The sequence below is a fragment of the Pleurodeles waltl genome, chromosome 3_2 (genome assembly GCF_031143425.1).
Source record: "Pleurodeles waltl isolate 20211129_DDA chromosome 3_2, aPleWal1.hap1.20221129, whole genome shotgun sequence".
NCBI classification, from domain to species: Eukaryota; Metazoa; Chordata; class Amphibia; order Caudata; family Salamandridae; genus Pleurodeles; species Pleurodeles waltl.
Genome location: NC_090441.1, coordinates 130,056,656 through 130,083,094, shown reverse-complemented (window position 1 = coordinate 130,083,094; position 26,439 = coordinate 130,056,656). Strand labels below are relative to the sequence as shown.

The 26,439-nt window shown below is 47.2% G+C and overlaps 1 protein-coding gene across 1 annotated transcript in view; it reads right to left on the bottom strand.

The window, feature by feature from the left end:
• The window catches only part of TEKT1 (tektin 1), a 221,429-nt gene that overhangs the window by 14,715 nt on the left and 180,275 nt on the right, over positions 1–26,439 (bottom strand). Inside the window, exon 6 of the mRNA XM_069226981.1 lies at positions 21,051–21,273. Coding sequence (XP_069083082.1) covers positions 21,051–21,273 — 223 coding nt within the window. The remainder of the gene's footprint in view (positions 1–21,050; positions 21,274–26,439) is intronic.

Genomic DNA, 26,439 nt, shown 5'->3' with positions numbered 1-26,439 from the left:
CCTGGACACCAACTTCACCCTCAAGGAACACATTGCCAAAAACAAAGAGCACTTGGTTCATCTCTCTCCTCTAAAGAAAGTCAAACCATTGCTTCCAAAAAGTGACTTTGGAAATGCTCTTCAAGCCCTCATACTCTTGCCCAAGGATGGTGGTAAGGCTCTTCTCCATGGCCCCCACATGCCACACTAGCACCCCTTAGGTGCATCCAACATGCTGCAACATGTCTCATCCTGGCACTGAAGAAATATGATCCCATCCATCCCATACTGATCGAACTTCATTGGCTCCACCTGCCAGCCTGTACCATCATCAAAACCAGCTGCATCAGTTATAAAGCTATCACAACTAACGCCCCTATTGATCTTGCATACAAGATCCCCATCTCTGGAGGATCTCTACACATCCTCAGTCAGGGCACCATCAGATTGCAGACTAAGAAGTGGAAAAACACAAAAAACAGGACAGAAGGCTTTTTTGTCTATTCACCCAGGATCTGGAACAACACCTCTTAAGCCATCAGGCCAACCTAAACTGCTCCAGTTTAAGAAAGAGTTGAAAATCCACCTCTTTAAAGAACACAACAGTACAATGCACTAACCATCCCAGACCCAGCTTTCTCTCTTCTTAGTCCCTAACTTTACACTTGTAGTTGACCATGTACAGTGCTCTGCTGCCTTTTAACTAGGGTTGTGCTACAGAATTACCATATACATATAAATTAAATGTCAGCTCTGCATGAGAAGCTGACTTAAAAGCTATGCTCATGAATGGCAAAACTTCTCAAACTTGACATGGCCATTTAGCAGTCATGATAATTAAAGTAACGCACTAGTATTGTGAAAGATGTCAGAGCTCCTTACTAGTGCAAGAGGTAATAGCATCGGGTGCAGGTGCAAGATATGTCAATTAATTCCTGCTTAATAAAGTATTCAGTGGGCTGAACACTTTTCCATAGGTCTGAAAGACATCATGTTTGGATTTTAAAACAAACAACCATGTACGGAAAGGATGGCAGAAAGATTGTACTAGTTTTCTAGCATGTGACATGCTGGAGTGATCAGTAATAGGTTGGTGAGGTGAAGGGGTGAAGGCAGCAGCAAACGTTAGGCAGGCAGTATAAATTTGTGTAGGGGTACAAATACGGACAGAGGGGGAGAATGGTAAGGGGATAAGCACCTTGAGACATCTGTTGGCCTCTATTTCTTCCAATATATAAAGTACGGCCGGTCTAAGGGAGGGCTGAACCTGCCATGCAAGAACTCGTGAAACAGGTGCAAAGACTTCACACCAAAAGGTTTGAACAAGAGGACAGTACCAAATGGTATGAAAGAAATGCCCTCATCTGTACTGCATTTGAGACATGTCAGGTAGGTGACCCAACCTTTCTGTCATTGTGTATCCCGCGTATTACTGTGGTGATATTTTAAATGAGGGGAAATACGTGCATCCTACCAATCCTCATCTATTAGTGGTCCCTAGTAACTTTCCCAGGCCTCACAATAGCACCGAAAGAGGTACATTGAGTATTTAACAGTATAACATTAATATAATAATTGTACCTGCACAATGACAATTGCTGAGTTATAATAACCAAAATTGAAAATAAAAAGGGAGGATCAATAAAGACCATCATACAAGTATATCATACTAGAGCTTCTACAGTAATCAAAAAAATTACTTATTATATAATTCAATGCAAATTAATAATACTTATTTAGAAATACATTGCTATATAATTATCAGTTTCCAAAATGACTGATAAACATCTGTGTATGAACAACACCCATCATAGTGAAATCAGCTCCTTTTCTGGTAAAAGTAATCCATGACCACCATGTATGAATTGATAATTATGAAACATTTTTCCAATTGGCAGTTATTGATTTTAAGGCAGCAGAAGTTAAAAAATGAAAATATTTGTTATTAGAATCTGACAGTTTTGTGGACAGTAAACTTCATTTACAAATCAGCAAGTGATATGAGAGTTTCTCTGAGAAGTCCTAAATTTGTGTAATAACATCCTATACCTCCTTGGAAAACATAGACCCAATAGTACATTCAAAGAGTGTATGCTTTAGAGAGCCTGAACTTGAATTATAATGCCAACAATTGTGAGAATTTTTTAATTTTGCATTAAATAGTTTTAACGGAGTCCATAAACAATTAAATAGTATGAAAGAATTTGTATGATATATGGATACCAGTAACCATCCAGAAATATTAATCAACCATATTTTTCTCCATAAATCTTGAGAAATAGACATATCTTACTCACTATTCCAAAAAGAGGAAAGAAAATTCAAATTATTTCTTTCAAAATTATTCACTTTTTTATAATACATTGACACTGCATGAGTAGAGGAAGCAATTGTTTGAATATAAATTTCTAAATCAGAAATCTTCTTCTCAGGAAAATTAGGCAACAAATCAAGGATGGAATTACATAAAGTTTCATACTTAATCACATCTAATGTGGAAGGGGAATATTTATGTTGGAGTTCTTCGAAGGTTAAAAAAGTATTATTATGAAAAATATCTTTTAAGTAAAACATATTAGAATTTATCCAAGACTTCCCAAATGTTGTACTATGATTAGGATTCAATAAAGGGTTATGCCATAAATATATATTTAAGGTATTAGAAACAGGCACTTGGAAAACAGAATCCAAATCTTGTAATATTAATTTTGTAGATTTTAGTGTTGAGGATCTTGTTATTAAAGAGTTAAAAAAAGAGATAGGGCCCGTTACAAGTCTGGCGGTCACTAGACAGCAAGACTCACAGATGGCGGTCAGACCCCCGCCACTGTGGCGGTCCGACCACCACATTACAACCTTGGCGGTCGGGCTGCCAGGTAACTGCCAGCTCTGTAAGGATCGGAGATCCAGGCGGCAAGCAGCGCTGCCCTGTGGATTACAATCCCCTTCTCCGCCAACAGATACATGACGGTACTACTACTATGAAAATGCTGATGGAGAACATGTGCAGGGGGCCACTGCCTACGCTGTGACGAGTTGGGTGAGGGTGAGATAACAAAACAAAAGGCTAAAAGTGGAGCCTATGCAAGTTCCAGCTTTCAGTTTATTTCTGAACCTGAGGCAGGAAACAGCTTTGTGCCTGTCCTGGAGATGTAATGTATCTGGCACCAGCAGGTGAAGTGGCCCAGCACATTGAGCTGAAGGTAAAAAAAAAAAAACTCAAATGATTTGTGCATGCATGCCAATTAATGTGTGAGGGAGAGAGAAAAAGAGTGCATATCAGTATGAACATATAAGCATATCTTTGTTTGTGAGAGAGAGAGAATGAAAGTCGGTGAGAGTGAGAGATGGGGGTGAGTAAATGAGAATAAGTGAGAATGAGTGACAGTGATAGTAACTGACAGAATGAGTGAGAATAAGAGTATGAGTGTGACTGAGAGAGAAGGAGTGCAAGGGAGCATGTGACAGAGTGAGTGCAAATGAATAAGTGAGAACAAGAATGAAGGATGGTGAGGGGGTGTCTATGAGTGAATGTAAATGAGCATATGTATGTGTTTTTGTGTGTGTGTTAGCGAGAGCGCTCATGTAAGCATGTGGAAATGAAGTGATAATGAGTGAATTAGTGTGATTGTGAATGTAACTGAGAGTGACAGAGGGAGTGACAATGAATTAGAAGAATTTTGAGGTAGTGAGAGAGAAGATGGGTAGTGTGACGGAGCATAGGTGCGCGTGAGAATAAGTGTGAGTGAAGCTAAATTAATCAATCAATCAGGAGGTTCTTATAAAGCACAAGCTTGCCATCCCGAGAGGTCTCCATGCGCTGGTTTGGTGCTGCGGAGCAGGCTAGTCTGGCGGCAGTGATGATCGAAGAGCCATGTCTTGAATTGCTTCCTGAAGTCTTTCAAAGAAGGGGTAGCATGGAGATGGGGGGAGGTCATTCCAGGCTTTGGTTGTGTGGTGGAACAAGGAGCGTCCTCTGAGGCGTTCGCTGCGGATGTGGGGAAGATGGGCCAGAGCAACGGAGGCTGAGTGGAGTTCTCTGGCGGGTTCGTGGGACTTGAGGCGGTGGTTGGTGTAAACGAGTCTGGAGTCTGTGAGCGTGAGTGAGGAGTTGAAGAGGCATCTTTGTTGTATGTGGAGCCAGTTGAGGGCCCTGAGGTGGGGTGTGATTGTGGGGAGGTCAAGAACGAGACTGGCTGCAGTGTTCTGGATGATCTGGAGGTGTCCTAGGAGTTGTTTGGTGGTCCCGACATAGGAAGCATTGCCGTAGTCGAGGCAACTGGTGATGACTACGCCAGTCTTTCTGGTGGAGAGGGGTATCCATCAGGAGATCTTGCAGAGCATGCAGGGAGTGTTGAAGTAGGCTGAGGAGACGGCGTTAAATTTGTTTCTTCATGGTGAGGTGGGTGTCCAGAATGATCCCGAGGTTGCGTGGTCCCTGGGTGTGGGAGAGGGGCTGAGGGATGTGGGCCACCATGAGTTGTCCCAGGGGGAGGACTTGTGTCCGAAGATGAGAACCTCCATTTTGTCAGAGTTTAGCTTAAGGCAGGTGGATTTCATGTAGGCGGCCATGTCAGTCATGGTGTCTTGGAAGTTGGTTCGGGTGGAGGTGGCATTGTCTGCGAAGGAGAGGAGGAGCTGGATATTGTTGGAGTAGAATATGATGTTGAGACCGTGGATGAGGTCGGCTAGTGGAGTCATGTAAACGTTGAAAGGGGTGAGGCTGAGGAAGGAGCCCTGGGGGATGCCACAGATGAAATCTTTGGAGGCGGAGACGAAGGGAGTGAGGAGGATCCTCTGTGTTCAGCCGGTGCGGAAGGAGGAGATCCAGTTGAGTGCCTTGTCTTGGATGCCGATGGAGTGAAGTCTGGTGATCAGGCTATGATGGGAGATGGTGTTGAATGCTGCCAAAAGGTCTAGGAGGATGTATCCTCTGAGGTCGAGGATGCGTCTGATGTCGTTGGTAGCTGCGATCAGGGCTGTCTCCGTGCTGTGGTTGGGCCGGAAGCTGGATTGGGATGGATTTAGTAGGTGGTTTAGTTCGAGGTGGTGAATGAGCTGGCTGTTGACAGCATTTTCCAGGACTTTGGCTGGAAACAGGAGGAGCGAGATTGGGCGGTAATTCTTGAGTTCGCTGGAGTCGGCAGAGGGTTTCTTTAGTAGTGGTTTGACCTCGGAATGTTTCCAGACGTTGGGAACGGTGGCTTTGGTGATGGAGGCATTGAGGATCTCTGTGAGGGTGGATGCTGTTTCTTCTTTGCCCAGGTGGTAGAGGTGGAGTGGGCAGGAATCCGCTGGCGATCTGGAGTGGATACAGGTCATGATGGTGATGGTGTATTCTGTGGATAGCTGCTTCCATTCAGAAACCTGAGGGATGGAGCTGTGGGTTCAGGTGCGAGGAGAGTCGGGTTGGAAGAATGAGTCTCGAAGTTGCTGTAGATGTCAATGATTTTCTGGTGGAAGTAGTCTGACATATTTTCAGAGGGATTGGGTGGGTGGAGTGGTGTTCGCCGTGGCAGAGGGGCAGGAGAATTCTCTGACGATGTTGAAGAGTTCTCTGGTTCGGATGGAGCTGGCTTCGAGGCAGGAATTGAGAGCTCGTATCTTGGTGTCTCTGAGTTGGGAGTGGTATATTTTGAGGGCAGTTCTAAAGGAGTTGAGGTTGGCAGGGGTCTTGTTGGAGCGCCAGTGTCTCTCTTGTGTCCTGCATCATTGCTTGAGAGCATGGAGTTCCAGGGTAAACCAAGTGGCTTTCTTGCGTCGTTTGTTACTGGAGGTTCTTTTCAGGGGTGCTACGGAGTTGGCGGCAGCGGTGAGCCAGTTGGAGAGGTTTTGTAGGTGGTGTTCGAGGGTGTTCGCTGGGGAGGAAGGGGGTCTGGTGTTTTTAGAGCGGTGATCCAGGTGGCTTCTGTGACTTTTCCCCAGTTGCAGCTGGAAAGGGTGGGAGATCTTGCTGAGGTGTCATGTGGTATGTCGATAGTGAAGTGCATGATGCTGTGGTCTGCCCATGTTACTTTGGTTGTGTGAGGGAGCTTGGCTATGTTGCTGGTGGAGAAGATGGGGTCCAGTGTGTGCCCTGTGCTGTGGGGGGGGGCGTAGACTAGTTGAGTGAGGCCAATGGTGCTTAAGTTATCAATGATTGCTGTGGAGTTGGGTTTGTTTGCGTCTTTTAGGTGGGAAATGAAGTCTCCCAGGAAGATGTAGTGATCGGTTTTAACTGCCAGGGGGGCGATGAAGTGTAGTATGGTGTTGCAGAAGGTGGTGCAGGGGCCCAGTGACTTGTAGGCGAGGGTTCCTGTTATGGTTGTGTTGGCGTCCAGTTTCATCTGGAAGTTGAGGTGTTCCATGATCGGTGTGGTGTTGTCATCGGTGGAGGTGCAGAGGAAAGAGTCCTTGTGGGTGATGGCGACACCTATGCCATGTCTGTTTTGGCGGCCGTGGTGGATCAATGTGTGGAGGTTGCAGTGGGTCTGACGTTGCAGAAGAAGCAGCAGTGGTGGTCCAGGGTGAGGCAATACTGCAGTCCGTGGCTGGAGTCTTCAGTTTGAGCTGTCTGATTTCATTGGGGTAATGAGTGATTGAGAGCATGTGTGTCTTTCTTGGCATAAGTGTCACCCATGCCAAAATGGTACACCGGAAATAATTCTTGGCATAAGGGGTTCAAATGGTAATGTTTGGATGCTGGCTTACTGGGGGTAATTTGTGGCATTTGGAACACAGATGAAACATGCTGGTGCTGGCATATTGGATCTAATTCTTGCCATTAGAGAGGACAACTACGGCATATGAGGAGAGTGCAAAGAACCATGACAAAATGCTGGCCATAATGTACCCAAGATTTTTGTTTCTTTGGACATCCAATGAAAATGGTGACACTGGCACACTGTAAGTGTTGGAGGTTATTATTGGCAAGGGGCATTCACTTTATGTTAGCACAAATGTGGTCTACTCTAGAAGACCATCAGGCTCCACTGGCTTGACACCCCAAGAAGTACTTGCATACTTAATAAGGACCTTTTCAGAGCCTATGGACTTTCAGCAAAATTAAATGAAATGTGTGGCCTGATTACGATCTTGGCAGATGCGGTTACTCTATCACAGTTATGACAGATATCCAGTCTGCCATACTATGATCCCATTATATTCTATGGACATTTGTGATGGTAAATTTGATCTGCCAAGAATCGTAATCAGGCCCTTGGTGTTTTAAAATGCTTCATTTGACCATATTATTTGCAAAATTGTGGTGGACAACCCCTTACCCCATCTAGAAAAGGTATTGTGCCCCAATATTTGCAAAGAGCTCAGTAACGACTAGTTTTGCATTTCAATAGCTCTTGTCATAAAGCTCCCAAAGCCAGATTCTATCTTGAGTACTTTGAGCTAGCCTGTCTACCTTTGGCCGATATGCCATGTCATTATCTTTTGCAGAAAAGAAGTGTCATTTCATCTGAACAATGACTTTGCTAACAACTAAGGTGCCACAAGTCTGCTACCAGTTCCCTGCTATCTACATTTCAAGGTTTGATGTGGCTAAAGTGGCGTTAGGGCGGCAAAACGCCACACCATATTAACAAAGTGGCGAAATACATGCATTGCGCCACTTTGTAAACTCTTGTACCATATTATGCCTGCGCCAGGCATAATGTATGAAAGGGGGGCGTTCAGGCGGTAGGACGCCCAGAAAAATGGTGCAATGGAATCTATGAGATTCTACTGTGCCATTTTTAGCGTTTAGTGTTATTTTTAACACCTGCCCAAGGCAGGCGTTGAAAGGAGGCTTCCATTGTTTGCAATTTTGGTGCTAATCATGCAAAGCACCAAACTAGCGTCCCCTAGCATGTGCCATGCTGCGCTGCATCATAAATTTGGCACACACATGGTGGCATTAGAAGGGCACAATGGGGTGCAAGAAAAGTGGTGCATCATGACATGATGCACCACTTTTCATTAATATGGCCCATAGTCTGAACTGATGTATTTACGTCATGCTAGTTCATACTGATTATGTCCGGTTATGTCTCAGACAAGTGACAAGTCCCCAAATTTAGGGTAAAAGTTAGTGGTCAAACCTATATAAAGCCCACAAATTGACCACTGAATCAGAGGTCTTTGCCACAGGATATTGCAAAAGGCCCTGCCAGACTGCAGCAGCATCCATTGCTATGCTAGAGTTGATACAGAGAGGAGAGGAGCTGAGCCCAGCTGATCTGTGTTTTCCTTCTGTCTTTCTTGGATGACGTTTGATAACCACAGCTTTTCCGCTGTGAACGAGTATGTAGTGCAATGAATCCAAAGAAACTCTAGGGGCAAGTTAGCTGCTCCATGCTCTCCTAGTGTAGACGTTATAAGTAGTCCTTGAGATGTTAGGCTGCTAGGGATTTTCCAATCATGTTAGAAATGTTCATATTTTTCACACTGGTAGTGACCAGCATTACTGCTGTTTTAATTATATTCTGTGTCGTTATTACTCAAGTACTAAGCAACAGGATGAGGCTGTTGAAATAAACCCTTTAAAACATGTATAGTTTAATATCTATAGTGTCTTTTCTTAGTACAGAACGTGTATGCTATTCTAAATAACAGAGGGCCCGATGTACAACGCCTTTTTGTGGTTGCAAACCGCGAAAATCGCCGTTTGCGACCACAAAATGGGCAGGTGCGATGTACCATTCCTATTTTGCAAAATAGGGATTGCTACTCGCAATTAGGAAGGGGCGTTTCAAGGGCGTCCCTTCCTAATACCGAGTCGCATGGGGCTGTATGATTGTTTTGTGACCGCAATTGCAGTAATTTCAAACTGGTGGTAACCCATTCGCAAACGGGAAGGAGTCCCCATGGGACCCCTTTCCCTTTGTGAATGGAAGCAAAGAATAAGTTACTTACCTTCGGTAATGCTTTTTCTGGTGGATACAGTAACTACCTGTGGATTCCTCACCTAAAGAATTCTCCCCTCGCGCCAGCCTCGACGGAAATTTCTTCTAGCTCTGCACGTCGACAATGACGTCACAATCGCCAGACTCCACGTTACGCCGCATGACGTCATCTAGGCAATAAGAAGCCCTCGTCGACGTGCAGACGTCAGTTATCACCATTTTTTTACGTGCCATAGAGGCGAACAGGTTGATCCTAAAGAACGAGTTACTTACCTTCAGTAACGACTTTTCTGGTGGATACATTAGCTACCTGTAGATTCCTCACCTAATGAATACTCCCATTGCGCCAGCATTCGACGGAAATCTTCTTCCTAGCTTCTGCACGTCGACGAGGACGTCACAATTGCCCACGCAACGCCGTCTGATGTCATACAGGCAATAAGAGGTCCTCGCCGACGTGCCAACGTCAGTACCAACATTTTTTACGTGCCTGAGAATAATAGGCCATTAAAAAGAAAGAACAAATAGCAAAATTTAATGATATTCCAAATAAATACATCATTCTAATAACTCAATCCTTTTTTTTTTTTTTTAAACAAATAAACAAATATATAAACAATATATATCAACATGAATATATATATACAGAATATATACAAGTCCTCAAAACCAAGAGGAGCACACTCAAGAATTACTTGGCTAGACCAGACAGGCAACGGGGAGGTGGGTGGGACCGTGAGGAATCCACAGGTAGCTAATGTATCCACCAGAAAAGTCGTTACCGAAGGTAAGTAACTCGTTCTTCTGATGGATACAACTACCTGTGGATTCCTCACCTAATGAATAGAGTCCCAAAGCAGTACCGCACTCGGTGGAGGGTGCCTGAATGGTCAAACCAAGAAATCCTGCAGCACCGACTGTGCAAAATGGCCATCCCTTCTGACCTCAGAGTTCAAGCAGTAATGCTTCGCAAAAGTATGAAGGGATGACCAAGTTGCGGCCTTGCAGATGTCAACCACAGGAACACCCCTAGCCAAGGCCGAAGAGGCCGACTTAGCTCTGGTGGAATGAGCTCTTATACCATCAGGGGGTTCTCTCTTTGCTAAAGAGTAACACATTTTAATGCAAAGAACAACCCACTTGGAGAGTGTTCTCTTGTGGACTGCCTTTCCTTTCCTCTTTCCCACGTACCCGATGAAGAGCTGATCCTCCAGCCTGAAATCCTTCGTTCTGTCTATATAAAAGCTTAGCGCCCTCCTTGGATCTAAGCGGTGAAGTCTCTCTTCTTCCTTTGAAGGATGAGGCGGAGGATAAAACGTGAAAGAGTAATCGTCTGGGACATATGAAAGGGTGAAACAACCTTCGGTAGGAAAGCAGCCTTGGTCCTCAACACCACCTTATCCCCATAAAAAGATGTATAAGGGGTTTTTACAGATAGAGCTTGCAACTCACTCACTCTCCTTGCAGAAGTAATTGAAACCAGAAGACCGTCTTTAGGACCAATAATCTCATGGGGCAAGAGTGCATAGGCTCAAAAGGGGACCCCATAAGGAAAGTTAGAACCAAATTCAAATCCCACCGAGGCATAACGAAAGGAGTAGGAGGGAATTTATTTAAAAGACCCTTCAAGAACCTAAGTACTATAGGGGATTTAAACAAAGAAGGCTGGTCTGGAAGACAAAGAAAGGCTGAAAGGGCAGACAAGTATCCCTTAACCGTAGCCACTGCACAACCCCTCTGTGCCAGAGACAATGCAAAAGATAAAACATCCGACAAGTGAGCACGTAAGGGATCAATTTGCCTCTCTCCACACCAAACCACAAATTTAGACCACCTATTAGCGTAGATAGATTTAGTGGAGTGTCGCCTGGCCGCTAAGATAACATCCACTACATCAGGCGGGAGAGAGAAAGACCTCAGGTTGCCCCGTTCAATCTCCAGGCATGAAGGTGCAGGCTCTGGAGGTGGGGGTGTAAAACCTGACCCTGCGACTGCGAGAGGAGGTCTGCCCTGAGAGGGAGACGGAGCGGAGGGCACAGTGAGCAAGCAAATCTGATGGTCCTTTACCCAGGACCATAGCTGAAGAGCTTCTCTGCAGAGAAGGTACGACCCTACCCCTCCCTGTTTGTTTATATACCACATCGCGGTAGTATTGTCCGTCAGGACCTGAACCGACTGACCGCGAAGGGATGGGAGGAAGGCCTTGAGAGCCAGACGTACAGCCCATAACTCCAACAGATTGATATGAAACATCTGTTCTACTGGAGACCAAAGACCTTTGATTTCCAGGTCCCCCAGATGAGCTCCCCACCCTAGAGTGGAAGCATCCGTTATTACTGTGGCCACCGGTGGAGCTTGCGAGAACGGCCTTCCTCGGGAAAGATTGCCGTCCGCAATCCACCACTTCAAATCCGTGGCAGCATTTCTGGAGATCCTCACCAAGCCTTCGAGATCGCCTTTGTGTTGAGACCACTGCCTTCGGAGGCACCACTGAAGAGCCCTCATGTGCCAGCGAGCATGCGTGACCAACACTATGCAAGAAGCAAACAGACCGAGCAGACGTAGGACCTTGAGGACCGGAATAACCGCTCCAATTCGAAACATTGGAACCAACGCCTGAATGTCCTGAATCCGCTGAGGCGGAGGAAAGGCTCGATTCAATGTTGTATCCAGTACTGCCCCTATGAACAGGAGGCGCTGAGAGGGCTCTAGGTGAGATTTGGGCACGTTCACCGAAAAACAACTGGGTTGTCGACTGCAGGTGATGCAACACGAGCTCCGGAGACTTGGCTTTGATCAACCAGTCGTCCAGATAAGGAAATACTGCTATCCCCTTCCTTCTGAGCTCCGCTGCAACCACCGACATCACCTTCGTGAAGACTCGAGGCGCTGAAGTAAGACCAAACGGGAGGACCGCAAACTGATAGTGCTGCGACCCCACCACAAACCGGAGATACTTCCTGTGCGACTTGAGTATCGGGATATGAAAGTAAGCATCCTGCAAGTCGACAGACACCATCCAATCTCCATTGTTCAGCGCCAAAAGCACCTGAGCTAGGGTCAGCATCTTGAACTTTTCCTGTTTGAGGAACCAATTCAAGATCCTTAGGTCCAGGATTGGTCTCAACCGACCATCCTTCTTGGGAATCAGGAAGTATCTCGAGTAACAACCTTGACCCCTTTCCTGCTCTGGGACCAACTCCACCGCGCCCTTTGAAAGAAGGACTTGAACCTCCTGTTCTAACAACAGGAGGTGTTCTTATGAACAATAAGATGGGCGGGGCGGGATGGGGGCAGAAACTCCCGAAAAGGTAGGGTATAGCCTTTTCTCACAATGCTGGTAATCCAGGAGTCTGATGTTATGACCTCCCACTTGTGGAGAAAATTCAGTAACCTCCTCCCTACAGGAGTGGAGTGACAGGGAATTGGTGGAAGCCTAAGGCTGCTTCCCCTGCTGCACCCCTCCAGAGGATGAGGAAGAGGCAGAGTGCTGCTGAGTGGCTCCCCTGGTACGGACCCTACCCCTCCCTCTGAAAGATCTATAGGAGAGAGCAGAGGTGGGTTGCTGGAATTTCCCTCGAAAGGAGGAGGAGGAGGAACCACGACCAAATCCTCGAAACCTCCTAAAAAATCTGGAGGAAGTAGAAGAAGTGGCTTGCAAGCCCAGCGACTTGGCCGTGGCCCTACTCTCTTTGAACCTTTCTAAGGCCGAATCTGCCTTGGCACCAAACAGCTTGTCACCATCAAAAGGAAGGTCCAATAGGGTCGACTGCACATCAGAGGAAAATCCAGAACTACGAAGCCAGGCCTGCCTCCTCGTAACCACAGCAGTGCCCATTGCTCTAGCAACTGAGTCAGATGTATCCAACCCAGATTGAATAACCTGGGTTGCAGCTGCCTGAGCGTCAGAGACCAGGCTCAATAATTCCTGAGGAACCTCTGTGTGCGTCGATTTAATCTCGTCCATCAGGGCATAAATGTATCTTCCTAAAATGCTTGTAGCATTGGTGGACTTCAACGCCATGCTACATGACGAGAACACCTTTTTGGATGACATGTCCATCTTCTTAGAGTCTCTATCCGAGGGTACAGCTGGAAAGGACCCAGGAGCAGATCTTGCTGAGCACAAAGCCTGGACCACCAGGCTTTCAGGTGTTGGATGCCTGGAAAGAAAACCTGGGTCAGCCGGTGCAACCCGATACCTCCGAGGCACAGATCTATTGACGGCTGAAGAAGACACTGGCTTCTTCCAGACCTCCATAATGGGGTCCAGTAGTGCTTCATTGAAAGGCAAAAGTGGCTCTGCAGATGTAGAGGCAGGGTGCAACACTTCCGTCAAGATGTTCTGCATGGCCTCAGTCACTGGCAAAGGGAGGTCCAGAAAGTCAGCTGCCGTTCTGATGACAGAATGAAAAGTGGCCACCTCCTCCGTGTACTCCCCAGGTGATGACAAGTCCCATTCAGGTGAGGTATCCAGACCACTAGCAGTGTCAAGTCCATGGAGACCCTCACGAGAGTCCTCGATCTCCCCTTCCTCCAAGGCTTGCCTCTGGTATTCCTGCTCTTCAAGGAGACGAAGAGCAAGCCTCCTCGAGTGCAGCCTCTCCTCTATCCTCGGCGTCGACATGGCGTCAGCGGACATCGAAGAATTACTCCAATCCTCGGATCCGTCAGACGCCGGGTCTACAGGCACCATAGATCTCTTCGGCGCCGAACGAGGAGCCGGACGGTGTGAAGACTGTCCCGGAGTCGGAGGAGGTCTAGTCGGCGTCACTGGCTGAGACATCGAAGCCGCAGGAGCCGAAGCCGTAGGAGCCGAAGCCTCAGGAGCCGAAGCTACCGGAGCCGATACCGGCGCCGAGCCCACGTTCCCCAGGGGGAGAAAGGGCATAAAGGGTGCCGGTCAAAGTGGAGCCAGAGCACCCATGTTGAAGGCCAAAGGGCCCGAAGGACCAGCCGGTCCACCACCTGGAGCCATCTGTTGGAAGATGGAAAACATTGCATTCAGGAATGCGGTACTATCAGCTCCAGGGGCCGGGAAAGCCGGGTACTGGGGTGCCTGGTTCTAAGGCGACACCGACGCCGGTCTCGACGTCTGCAAAGACGGAGAAAACATCTGAGGCTGCAGAACCTCGAACACTGAAGGAGGATGGCCCGATGACATGGGTGAAGTCGGTGAAGCCAGAGATGGTAACGGCGTCGTCGGCTGGGGAGTGACAGTGGGACTGACTTCCCAAGTCTTCCGACGTCGAGTTGATGGAGACCTCGATCGAGACCTCTCCCTACTCGACCGGCGCCGTGATTCTCGACGATGCCGGGAGTCCCGATGACGCAGATGAGACTTCGGTGACAACGTCTTTCGGTGATGTCTCTTCTCCTTCTTTTTCGATTTCGCAAGAAAAAGCTTCGCCTCACGCTCTTTCAGGGCCTTAGGATTCATATGTTGACAAGAATCGCACTTATCAACATCGTGGTCGGAACTAAGACACCACAAGCAGTCAGAATGTGGGTCCGTTACCGACATTTTGCCACCACACTCACGGCAGGGCTTGAATCCTGATTTCCTTTGCGACATTGTAATGTCCCAAAGTAAAAATAGCCAAAAACACACTGTAACTGTTGATACAGCAACAGTAGCTCCCTCGAAGATAACCGTTTCGAATGGTACGGAAAAAAGGGAACTGACGTTCGCACGTCGGCGAGGACCTCTTATTGCCTGTATGACGTCAGACGACGTCGCGTGGGCAATTGTGACGTCCTCGTCGACGTGCAGAAGCTAGGAAGAAGATTTCCGTCGAATGCTGGTGCAATGGGAGTATTCATTAGGTGAGGAATCCACAGGTAGTTGTATCCATCAGAAAAGAACATATTCATTTCAAATGAATGAAAATAGAACATTTATTATAATAAAATAAAGTTAAATAACAGTAATAATTGCTCTAAGGAAGAGTAAAATATATCAGTCAAGTCCAAACATGTTTTCCTTGAGTTATCTAAATTCGAAAAGGAAATGTATATACAGATATTACAGCTATATACATGAATCAGATATATACATATATATAAGGCAAAGGATGCTCACCCAAGGATTTCATGGTATGACCAGCCAGGCAACGGGGAGGCGGGTGGGACCGTGAGGAATCCACAGGTAGTTACTGTATCCACCAGAAAAAGCGTTCCCGAAGGTAAGTAACTTATTCTTCTGATGGATACACCTACTTGTGGATTCCTCACCTAAAGAATAGAGTCCCAAAGCAGTATAACCTCCGGTGGTGGGTGCCCAAATGGTCAAACCAAGAAATCCTGCAGCACTGAGCGAGCAAAATGGCCATCCCTCCTAACCTCAGAATCCAAGCAGTAGTGCTTGACAAAAGTATGGAGGGATGCCCAAGTCGCCGCCCTGCAGATGTCAGCCACAGGAACACCCCTAGCCAAAGCCGATGAAGCTGCTTTAGCCCTGGTGGAATGGGCACGAAGCCCCACAGGTGGTTCTTTCTTCGCCAAAGAATAACAAATCTTAATACATAGAATGACCCACCTGGATAGCGTTCTCTTGTGGGCCGCTCTACCTTTCCTCTTCCCCACGTATCCAACGAAGAGCTGATCATCTTGTCTGAACTCCCTCGTCCTGTCGACGTAGAAGCTCAGCGCTCTTCGTGGATCCAGCCGGTGGAGCCTCTCTTCCTCCTTGGATGGGTGAGGTGGAGGGTAAAAGGAAGAGAGAGTAATTGACTGCCCCAGGTGAAAGGGTGTAACAACCTTCGGAAGGAAAGCCGCCTTGCTCCTTAACACCACTTTGTCCTTAAAGAAAGAAAGGTATGGGGGCTCTATACTAAGAGCCTGAAGCTCACTGACCCTTCTGGCCGATGTTATGGCCACCAGGAAAACAGTCTTGAAAACTAGCAACCGCAAAGAGCAAGAATGCATTGGTTCAAATGGGGACCCCATTAAAAACGTTAAAACCAAATTAAGGTCCCACTGAGGCATAACAAATGGCGATGGTGGAAATTTGTTAGTGAGTCCCTTTAAAAATCTTAAAACAATAGGAGATTTAAAGAGGGATGGCTGATCAGGAAGGCACAGAAAAGCCGACAGCGCAGATAAATAACCTTTGACTGTGGCAATCGCACAACCCTTCTGTGCCAGACAAAGAGCAAATGACAATATGTCAGATAAACGAGCCTTTAAGGGATCAATTCTGTTCTCTCCACATCAGCATGTAAATTTAGCCCAACGACTTGCATAGATTGATTTGGTGGAGTGTCGCCTGGCCGATAAAATAACATCCACCACTTCTGGTGGGAGAGAAAAAGCACTCAGATTGCCCCGTTCAATCTCCAGGCATGAAGGTGCAGGCTCTGGAGGTGGGGGTGTAGAATCTGCCCCTGTGACTGCGAGAGGAGGTCCACCCTGTAAGGGAGACGGAGCGGCGGGCACTGAGAGAGTTGGAGAAGGTCTGAATACCACATCCTTCTTGGCCAATCCGGAGCTATTAAGATGACCTGGGCTCGGTCTTGGCGGATCTTCCTCAGAACTCGAGGAATCAAGAGTATGGGGGGAAACGCATAAAGCAACTGACCCTTCCAGGACATCTGAAACGCGTCCCCCAAAGCTCCTTGCACCGGATACTGGAGGCTGCAAAACTGCGGGCACTGCGCATTCTCTTGAGTTGCAAACAGATCTATTTGTGGATATCCCCACATCTGGAAGATGTACAGATCTGGATGAAGACGCCACTCGTGGTCGGCCGAGGTGCGTCGACTGAGAACATCCGTACGCACGTTCAGAGCTCCGGCCAAATGATGTGCTACCAAGCAAATCTTGTGGTCCTGAAGCCAGGACCAGAGTCAAAGAGCTTCTCTGCAGAGAAGATACGACCCCACTCCTCCCTGCTTGTTTATATACCACATCACGGTAGTGTTGTCCGTCAGAATCCGGACTGACTGATCGCGAATGGAAGGGAGGAAGGCCTTGAGAGCCAGACGTACTGCCCGCAATTCCAACAGATTGATGTGTAATCTCTGTTCTACCGGAGACCAAAAGCCTTTGACCTCCAGGTCCCCCAGATGAGCTTCCCACCCTAGAGTGGAAGCATCCGTTACCACTGTGGCCACTGGTGACGGCAGCGAGAACGGCCTTCCTTGTGACAGGTTGTTGACCGCTGCCCACCATTGAAGATCCACTGCAGTGTCTCTGGAGATCTTTATCGACTCCTCGAGATCCCCTTTGTGCTGAAACCACTGCCTGCGGACGCACCACTGAAGAGCCCTCATGTGCCAGCGTGCATGAGTGACCAACAGTATGCAAGAAGCGAACAGACGGAGCAGACGAAGGACCTTGAGGACTGGAACTACCGCTCCATTTCGAAACATTGGAATCAACGCCTGGATGTCCTGAACCCGCTGGGGCGGAGGAAAGGCCTGATTCAATGTTGTGTCCAATACTGCCCCTATGAACAGGAGGCGTTGAGAGGGCTCCAGGTGAGATTTGGGTACACTGACTGAAAAACCCAGGTCGTACAACAACTGAGTTGTCGACTGGAGATGTCGCCGCACGAGCTCCGGAGTCTTGGCTTTGATTAACCAATCGTCCAGATAGGGAAATACCGCTATCCCCCTTCTTCTGAGCTCTGCCGCTACCACCGCCATCACCTTTTTGAAGACTCGAGGTGCTGAAGTAAGACCAAACGGGAGGACCGCAAACTGATAATGCTGCGATCCCACCACAAACCAGAGATACTTCCTGTGCGATTTGAGGATCGGAATATGAAAATATGCGTCCTGCAAATCGACAGACACCATCCAATCTCCTTCGTTCAACGCCAAAAGAACCTGTGAAAGGGTCAGCATTTTGAACTTTTCCTGCCTGAGGAACCAATTCAAAGCCCTCAAGTCCAAAATCGGTCTCAACCGACCATCCTTTTTGGGGATCAGGAAGTATCTTGAATAACAGCCCTGACCCCTCTCCTGCTCGGGAACCAACTCTATTGCGCCTTTTGCCAATAGGGAGAATACTTCCTGTTGTAATAGGAGAAGATGGTCTTCCGAACAGAAGGATGGGCGTGGAGGGAAGGGAGGAGGGAATTCCCGAAAGGGAAGAGTGTACCCCTTCTTCACAATGTCGATGACCCAGGAGTCCGATGTTATAACCTCCCACATCGGAAGAAAATGGACAAGTCTCCCCCCTACCGGAGACAAGTGGACAGGGAGTGGAGGAGGACTACGGCTGCTTTCCTTGCTGCACCCCTCCCGAGGAAGAGGAAGAGGCAGAGTGCTGCTGGGTGGCTCCTCTTGTCCGGACTCTGCCCCTGCCCCTGAAAGATCTGTATGGCAGGGTGGTTGCAGTTTGTTGTGGTCCTTGAAATCTGCCACGAAATGAGGAGCCACGTCCAAATCCCCTAAACCTCCTATAAGCTCTAAAGGAGGATGAGGCAGATGACTGAAGCCCTAGTGACCTCGCAGTGGCTCTGCTCTCCTTAAATTGCTCCAAAGCAGAATCCGCCTTTGTTCTAAAGAGCTTCTCGCCATCAAAGGGCAGATCGAGGAGAGTCGCCTGTACGTCTGACGAGAAGCCAGATGAACGCAGCCAAGATTGTCGCCTAGAAACTATGGTCGTGCCCATAGCTCTAGCCACCGAGTCTAAAGTGTCCAAACCCGACTGGATCAGCTGGATCGCTGCCGCCTGAGCATCCGCCAGTAACTGCAACATTTCCTGTGACAAGTTCGGGTGGCCTTTCGCTTCCTCCATAAGGGCATGGATATAACGTCCCAATATGCAGGTCGCGTTGGATGACTTTAAGGCCATACTACAAGAAGAAAAGGCCTTTTTAGCAGTATGGTCCATTTTCTTCGATTCCCTGTCCGCAGGTGTTCCGGGAAACGAGCCAGGAGAGGACCTGGACGAACAGGAGGCCTGAACCACTAAACTCTCCGGTGTCAGGTGTTTGGAGAGAAACACAGGATCACCTGGTGCCGCCCGATAGCGACGAGCCACCGCCCTGTTGACAGCAGTGGTAGACACAGGTTTCCTCCAGATGTCTTTAATAGGATCCAGGAGTGCCTCATTAAAGGGCAAGAGAGGCTCTGCCGTTACAGATGTTGGATGCAAAACCTCCGTCAACCGGTTTCTCTTAACTTCCACAGCTGGAAGGGGAAGGTCTAAAAAGTCCGCAGCCTTCCGAATTACAGCATGGAAAGATGCAGCTTCCTCAGTGAACTCTCCAGGGGAAGCTAGATCCCACTCCGGGGAGGTATCTATGCCACTCGCCGTATCAAGACCTTGAAAGTCACCAGAAGGCTCCAAAACCTCACCCTCTTCCAGGTTCTGCCTGCTATATTCTTCCTCTTCCAACAGGTGCAAAGCCAGACGTCTAGATCGAAGCCTTGACTCGAGACCCGGCGTCGATAAGGCGTCGGCCGATGCCGAAGATCTCCGTCGGCGCCGAACCTCGGATCCATCCGACGCCAGACCCTCCGGCTCCACAGGAACCTTGACTGTGGATTGGATCCGAGGCGAATCCAACGGCGCCGTAGCGGGTGTAGCAGGTCTCCTCGGCGACGTCAAGGGCATCGGCGCTGCTTCAGGTGCAGCAGGCAAAAAAAGAGTAAAAGGCATCGATTTGTAAGGGCCAGACGGACCTGCTTGACCTCCACCCGGCGCCATGGAAGCAAAAATGTTAAACATGGCGTTCAAGAACGCCGCAGGATCCGTTCCCGGAGTCGGGAAAGCCGGGTATTGTTGCTGCACCGGCGCCGGCATAGACGCCGAAGAGGGGCCAGGTAACTCCTGGCTAGGAGAGCCCTCTGGCCTTTGGGGAAGCTCAACCTCGAAAACCGACCCGGGTGAAGTCGGGGTCGTAGGAGGTGGAGGAGTGACGGTCGGGCTAATCTCCCACGTCGGACGGCGCCGAGCTGACGGAGATGCCGATCTTGATCTGGACCGTCCCTTGCTCGATTGGTGCCGGGAACCGTGACGGCACCAAGAGTCACCATGGTGATGATGAGATCTCGAGGATCTTGAAGAGGACTCCCTCCGATGACGCCTCTCCTTCTTTTTCTTGGAACGAGCCAAGAACAATTTTGCCTCCCTTTCTTTGAGTGCCTTAGGGTTCATGCGCTGGCAGGAGCCGCATGACTCGACCTCATGGTCGGAGCTAAGGCACCAGAGGCAATTCTCATGGGGATTGGTAACCGACATCCGACCCCCGAACTGGTTACATGGTTTAAAGCCGGATTTCCTTGGCTGCGACATTGTAACCGTCGTTCGAAACTGTAGCTCCCTGTGAGCCTCGAAGAAAAAACGTTACTCGGAGGCACGGAAAAAAGGGAACTGACATCTGCACGTCGACGAGGGCTTCTTATTGCCTAGATGACGTCATGCGGCGTTGCGTGGAGTCGGGCGATTGTGACGTCATCGGCGACGTGCAGAGCTAGAAGAAATTTCCGTCGAGGCTGGCACGAGGGGAGAATTCTTTAGGTGAGGAATCCACAGGTAGGTGTATCCATCAGAAAATATTTTTTCAGTGCAGGTAGTGGTCCCACGGAACACTGCCTACTCTGAAAAAATGAATAGAAAACGTTTAATTTTTTTGTGTTTACTTTGTTTATGGAAAATGGGATGCATTAAAAAAGATGCTTTATTTAAAAAGCAGTCACAGACATGGTGGTTTGCTGTCCCCAGCACGCCGGCATCCCTGTGAGTGCAGCCATTCCGAATGGGGTCACAAATTGTGACCTACCTTATGAATATTGATGAGGTAGGTAATTTGCCCCCCATTGGGAATCGAAAACAGTGTTACACTGTTTACATTTGGTTTTGCGACTTGCAATTTGCGACTTGCACGAGTCGCAAACTGCGAGTCGCAAAACTCACGATCATACATATGGCCCACAATTAGGTTTCAATTACCACTGTGTTGCTGACCCTCTTTATGCGACTGTTAGTAACCCAGAAAGCATGGACATCCCACCGGCAGGCATGTCAAGTGGGGTTGTTTGGGGTTACAGCAACCTGGACTTTCACGCTCAAGTGCTGGTGCACTGAACTACATAAGAAAGTCAAACCTTGTAGTACTAGGCCAGGGACCTAGTTTACGCAATACTCTATGCATTGATAGTTGCATCAACAAGCACAATGTTAGACAACACACAAATATCATTTGGCCAACAAATAATTTTCCTATTTTTATGTACTTACCTTCGCGAGGTGAGCTTCCAGTTTGCGCTTGGCATCCTTGGTCTCCATCACCCGATTCATCAGAGCAATGTTCACTGTCTCACACTGTTTGCGCATGTCATTGGCCGTTGCTGATAAAATGCTGTCCGTAAGCGTTCGCAGTGAGACTGCATTATTCCTTTGTTTTTCAGCCTTCAAAATATTTTCGTTAGAATAATCTTCCCATTCAGCAGGACTGACAGAGCTAGAATCAAGCAATACGGCAATACAATTAACAGGTAGGGGAATGATCTTCACATACATAGTGAGGTTCAATATGATATGCTTGCATAAGCCAATACAATCCAAGTGAGTGACACCACCAACAGGAATGTACTTTGTTCAATAACCCAATACCTAGTAAAATATGCATGTATACGTAATCTAAAACAACTCTGAAAAGTAATACAACTGTTTTAAGTATTTAAAATACTTTGTGGATGGACGAATGAAATAGAGTAATATTTTGGTTTAAAAGGAACAAGCATTCATAAGTAGTGCAAAGGTTACAGCACCAACATACAGTAGATGCCTCAAGGATGGAAAACGGGATGCAGACTTTCAGATAACGTATCTTCTTTATTTTAATTGGTACATGTGGTACATTTAGTAAATGTGGAAGAAGCCACAGGCATTTGAAAGATTTGTACAATAAAACAAATCTTTTGATAAAATAGCCTTAAAAATGAATCCTTTCAGATTAATAATTTACAGAGTTAATTTCATTTACCACCGCATCTTGTATTATAGCGCCTTGCTTCATATTTCCAACTTGTCAGATTTAGAATCATCAGACTCTTACATGAATACAAAAACTGTTTTTTAAAATATTGTAAACTGAGGTTTTCGCCTGTAGTTTGAAAACAATGATTCAGATTTAACATGACTATAATTTTGATGTCTGCAGTGGGTCCGACACCATTAGGGGGGTATTTTTCAAGTGGCGAATTATAAATGGTGACTGTGGTGAGGAGGAATGATCTGGGATAATTTTGCTCCCACTTCTCCTTGGATGGGCTTAGGCCCTATGTTACAATGATTGGCTTATTGCTAAATGTAAACTCTGTTGCTTTCTGTTGGGATGGGAATGTTCCCTATTTGGTGTGCAGTATTGTTCCCCTGCCCTGAGTTCCCACCTGTCTGTATCTGGTAACCTGACCTTTGATTTTTAGTCCTCGGGTCACTCTAATCTAGAACTGGTCTGACCTTTGCACAAGATGGAGGTGAGGTTGTTTTCCTAGACATTACAAATGTATAGCTGACTTAATGAAGCTAGAGGGAGGAGACCTAGACAGTGAAGTGATCTGGAGTGGAGAAGTGGCCCCTTTAGAAATTCGATTCAACCTTTTGCTTCACAGGGCGCTGTGATTAGTCTTCATGAACACTGCCATTTAGTAGATAGTAGGGATGAGGGGCTGCAGTCCCTCTTGTGCAAGGTGAGGGGTTCCTTTAAGTGAGACTCAGCCTTCTTACTTTGCCTGATTACAGTTTCAGTTGGGTGATGACAGCTAGGAGCATAAACCTCACACCTCTTTTTGCCTCTCTTGTGGGTGCTCCATGCTGGAGACTACCCTGCTGAGAGAAGCATCATTCTACACAAAGGCTGTGTCTGGACAGCAGCATGGAAATGCAAACCGACCTGTTGAACTTACCCCTTTTTGCTGGGTCATCCCCAAATGTTTAGCCTTCACCCTCCTGTTCTCTGAACCCATTTTTGTTGGCTTTCAGGACTTTGTGCACAGTAGTGGCTCCTCCTTTAGTGCTGAGGAGTGCCACCCCCCCTCCCCTGCTGTGAGTGCAGCAGCAAACATAAATAAAGTGGTTATTACAATTTTAGTAGAAAGCGCCACCTGTCCACCCCTAGTGCATTGGCGTGGCCATTCCTGCTGATTGGCAGCAAGGATAATTCCCCTAAAGCTTAAAGTGTGCATGTCTGATTAACCAGCTGTCTTTAAATGGCCAGCCCAACTTCAACACTTCAGACCGCACCAATACGAGCTGTTTTAAACAGCCGGGTGGATTGCAGACACAGGCCCCCAGTCTCAAAAGGAGTGCTGGTTTAGTCTGTTCCAACCAATCCTGGCGCGTCTCTCATGCTAATTATTATTCTAAACAGCAGCTCCAGGATTGGTTACATTAGATGGTTGTTGTAAGGAAAGCCAACCACCTTCCCTCCCTTCTGAACTGGATTGGGGTCTTGGCTTCTCTCAGAATACACAATCAAAATGAGACACTGTACTGAACAGCAGTATTAGTACCAAGTATTTAACCAAGTAAGAACCACATAAGGCAGCCTCCTTAGCAAAGAATGGTTGTGTGGAAAAAAGGAGGGTTCTCCAGTTTCTTTGTGCTGTTATGCCTTAAGCTCTGATGCTATTCCTTTTATTCCCCAATCTCATACATCCGCTCCCCATACTGGAAGAGCAATGCTCTCACCCTTGGGAAATCTAACTGCAAGTCTGAATTTACATCTCACAGTGGGCAAGATGTGGTGTAATAGCTGCCAACTGTGGAACAGGGGAACCAGGTTCAAGTCTCCGCGTCTGCTCAAGATCCTGTGATCCAGGGCAAATCACAAAGGGCCTGATTTAGAGTTTGGTGGAGGGGGTTACTCTGTCGCAAATGTGAAGTATATCCCGTCTGCAGTATTATGATTCCATTATGGCCTATGGAAATCGTAATACGGCGGATGGGATATCAATCACATTTTTGATGGTGTAATCCCTCCGCCAGACTCGTAAGCCAGGCCCTTAATGTCCCCATGCCTAAAAACAAAAACTAATGTGACCTTGTGTGATGTAACTGGTGCTCATGTAAAGTGATCAAATAGTATGGCCAGATAAAAGGTGAAATATAGCATAAGCCTGTCTTATAAATCAGTTCACTTAAGACCCCAGGCTGTAACGCATTGGAGCAGTTTTTCATTCCTGATCACCCATACTTTGAACAGAGTTGCACCAGCAGAGCTACAGGTTCATGCTGCTCTTGAGAGCTCTGGAGCTGAGGCTGAAGGCACTGCAGGTTTGTAACAGTGCCTGCCAGTCAGTCCAAAACGTGTTCAGAATACATGCCCATCCAATCCTTGGCCTCTCTGCAGAGAGCACAGGGCAATGGTTACGTTCTAGTTGTGATTCTACATCTGTGCAAATGGGTGTAATGGGGCCCACATCATGGGGATATGCAGTCTTAAAAAAATGACAAGGAAAAGTAAAAGAAAATGAAGTGCTTGATCGCTACTTAAAAGTCATCCCTAACTTTTACATCTCAACAATTTCAAATGTCACTTGCCACCACTGTCTGCATACTTTATCACTGCTAACCAGTGCTAATGTGCTTGTGCTTTCTCCTTTAAACATGGTGAAATTGTCTTACACCCAATAGGTACATTTAAGTTACCTGTAAGTCCCTAGTAAAGTGGCACTACATGTAGGGAGGTGCCTGTAAATGAAATGCTACTAATGGGCTGCCATATTCATTGTGCCACCGACTTAATTAGTCCTTTAGACATGTCTCAACAATGCCATTGCAGCCTGTGTGTGCAATTATAAATTGTCATTTCATTCTGAGAAAAACACTTTTTGCCAGGCCTAACCCTTCCTTTTTAATACATATGAGTTACTCCTAGGGTAGGCCCTAAACAGCCCATAGGGTAGAGTGTGGAGCACTTAAAAAGTTTGCATGTCCTGGTGCTGAAAAACTCCTAAAAACTCCTAAATGCGTTCTTCACTACTGCAAGGCCAGCCTCTTTCATAGGATAACATTGGGTCAACTTTTTACATTTAATAAGTAACAAACTTTCAGTTGGGAGCAGGTTGGAATGTTGAGTTTGGTGTCTAAAGAATAGAACTATAAAGCCCTCTTTAATAGTGCACTCGGATTTCAAAGCACAATTCTGAAACTGCCACTTTTAGAAAGTTGCCATTTTCTTGTCCTAACCATTTGGTGTCTGCATCCTGTAACCTGGGTCACATGACTAGGTGTAGCTGCCAGTTGGTCTTTGTGTATTGCTCCCAGACAGTGAGACAAACAGAAGATAGGTATTGGCAGGATGGGCCATCGCTGGCTTGACATGGAGGAAAAGATGTCACCTACAATATTTGCACATCACCAAGACTCTGTCTGAGCACACTCACAAAGAGTTCAACACTAGTCTTTTGTGACCCCAAAAAAGCTGGGGCCAGGTCAGGGAGGCAGGAAATTTCAAACACCTCTGGGGGTGGAACCCTCCAGAACCTTCTCTAACTTCAAGGCTGGCAGCAACTTTTCACTACATCTCTGGACTTGTGGAAGACTCAGAAGGACTTCTGTGCTGCTCTGCAAGAAGGACTGCTACTCTGCTGCCCTGGTGTCCAGATGCCTGCTGCATGAGTGAAAGGACTGGACCTGCATCTTGAATCCAGGACCACCAGAGTGACTCCAAAGGCTGATTGGCTGGCCTCTTGATCAGAGCCTCAGGGACAGAAAAGGCTTTAACCACCTTGAACCCAGCACCTAGGGTCTGTCTTCTGTGAGTCCTACCCTCCAAGTTGTGCCCCTCTAGTCCTGGACTCCTGGGAGAAGGCCTGAAGGTGTTCTGCCAGCCCAGCTGTGGTCCTGTGAAGCAGAACCAATGCAGCACAACACACTCTCTTGCTGCCGCATCCATATTGCCTCAGCGGGACTATCCTGATTCCAGACCTTGCATCGCAGCTTGCAGTCTTCAGAATTGCTACTGCATGGCGCATCCTTGACACAGGCCTTTGCATCACAAGTCCCTCATCAATGGCATCCTCAATGATGACACAGGTCTCTGCATTGCAGTCAAGCACCTCTTCAGAACCGTTGGTGCACAATGCATCATCGACGCAGGACTTCGCCTCTCAAATCCCTCATCAATGGCATCCTTGAAGACAATGCAGGATTTTGCCCCAGAGATCCTCTGAACCGCCGCTGCACGACGCATCCTCAATGTGGGATCTTGCAATGCTCTGCAAACCAGGATTTAAGATATTTTTGTTCAGCAGGCCTAACTTGGGTGCTGTATTTTGCCCATGCTCCACTGCGGGCAGACTGAACTTATAACTTTGTCTCGGCCTGGCCTGACCAGATAACCACAGTTGGCTCTTTGAGCTTCTAAGCACTATTTTTACCTAAAACTTTGAAACTGCATATCTCAAGTTCTTATGATTGGGGTTTTGTCATTTGGGCGTCAAATAATTTATTACATTTTTCTCAGTTTTTCTAAATTGGTGTGGGATTTTTGTTGTGCTGTGTTTTCACTTTATTACTGTTCGAAATGTTGCATACATACATTCCACATTGATTCTAAGTTAAGCCTGACTACTTTTGTGCCAACCTACCAGGAAGTTCAGCACAGGTTAATTTGGGATTT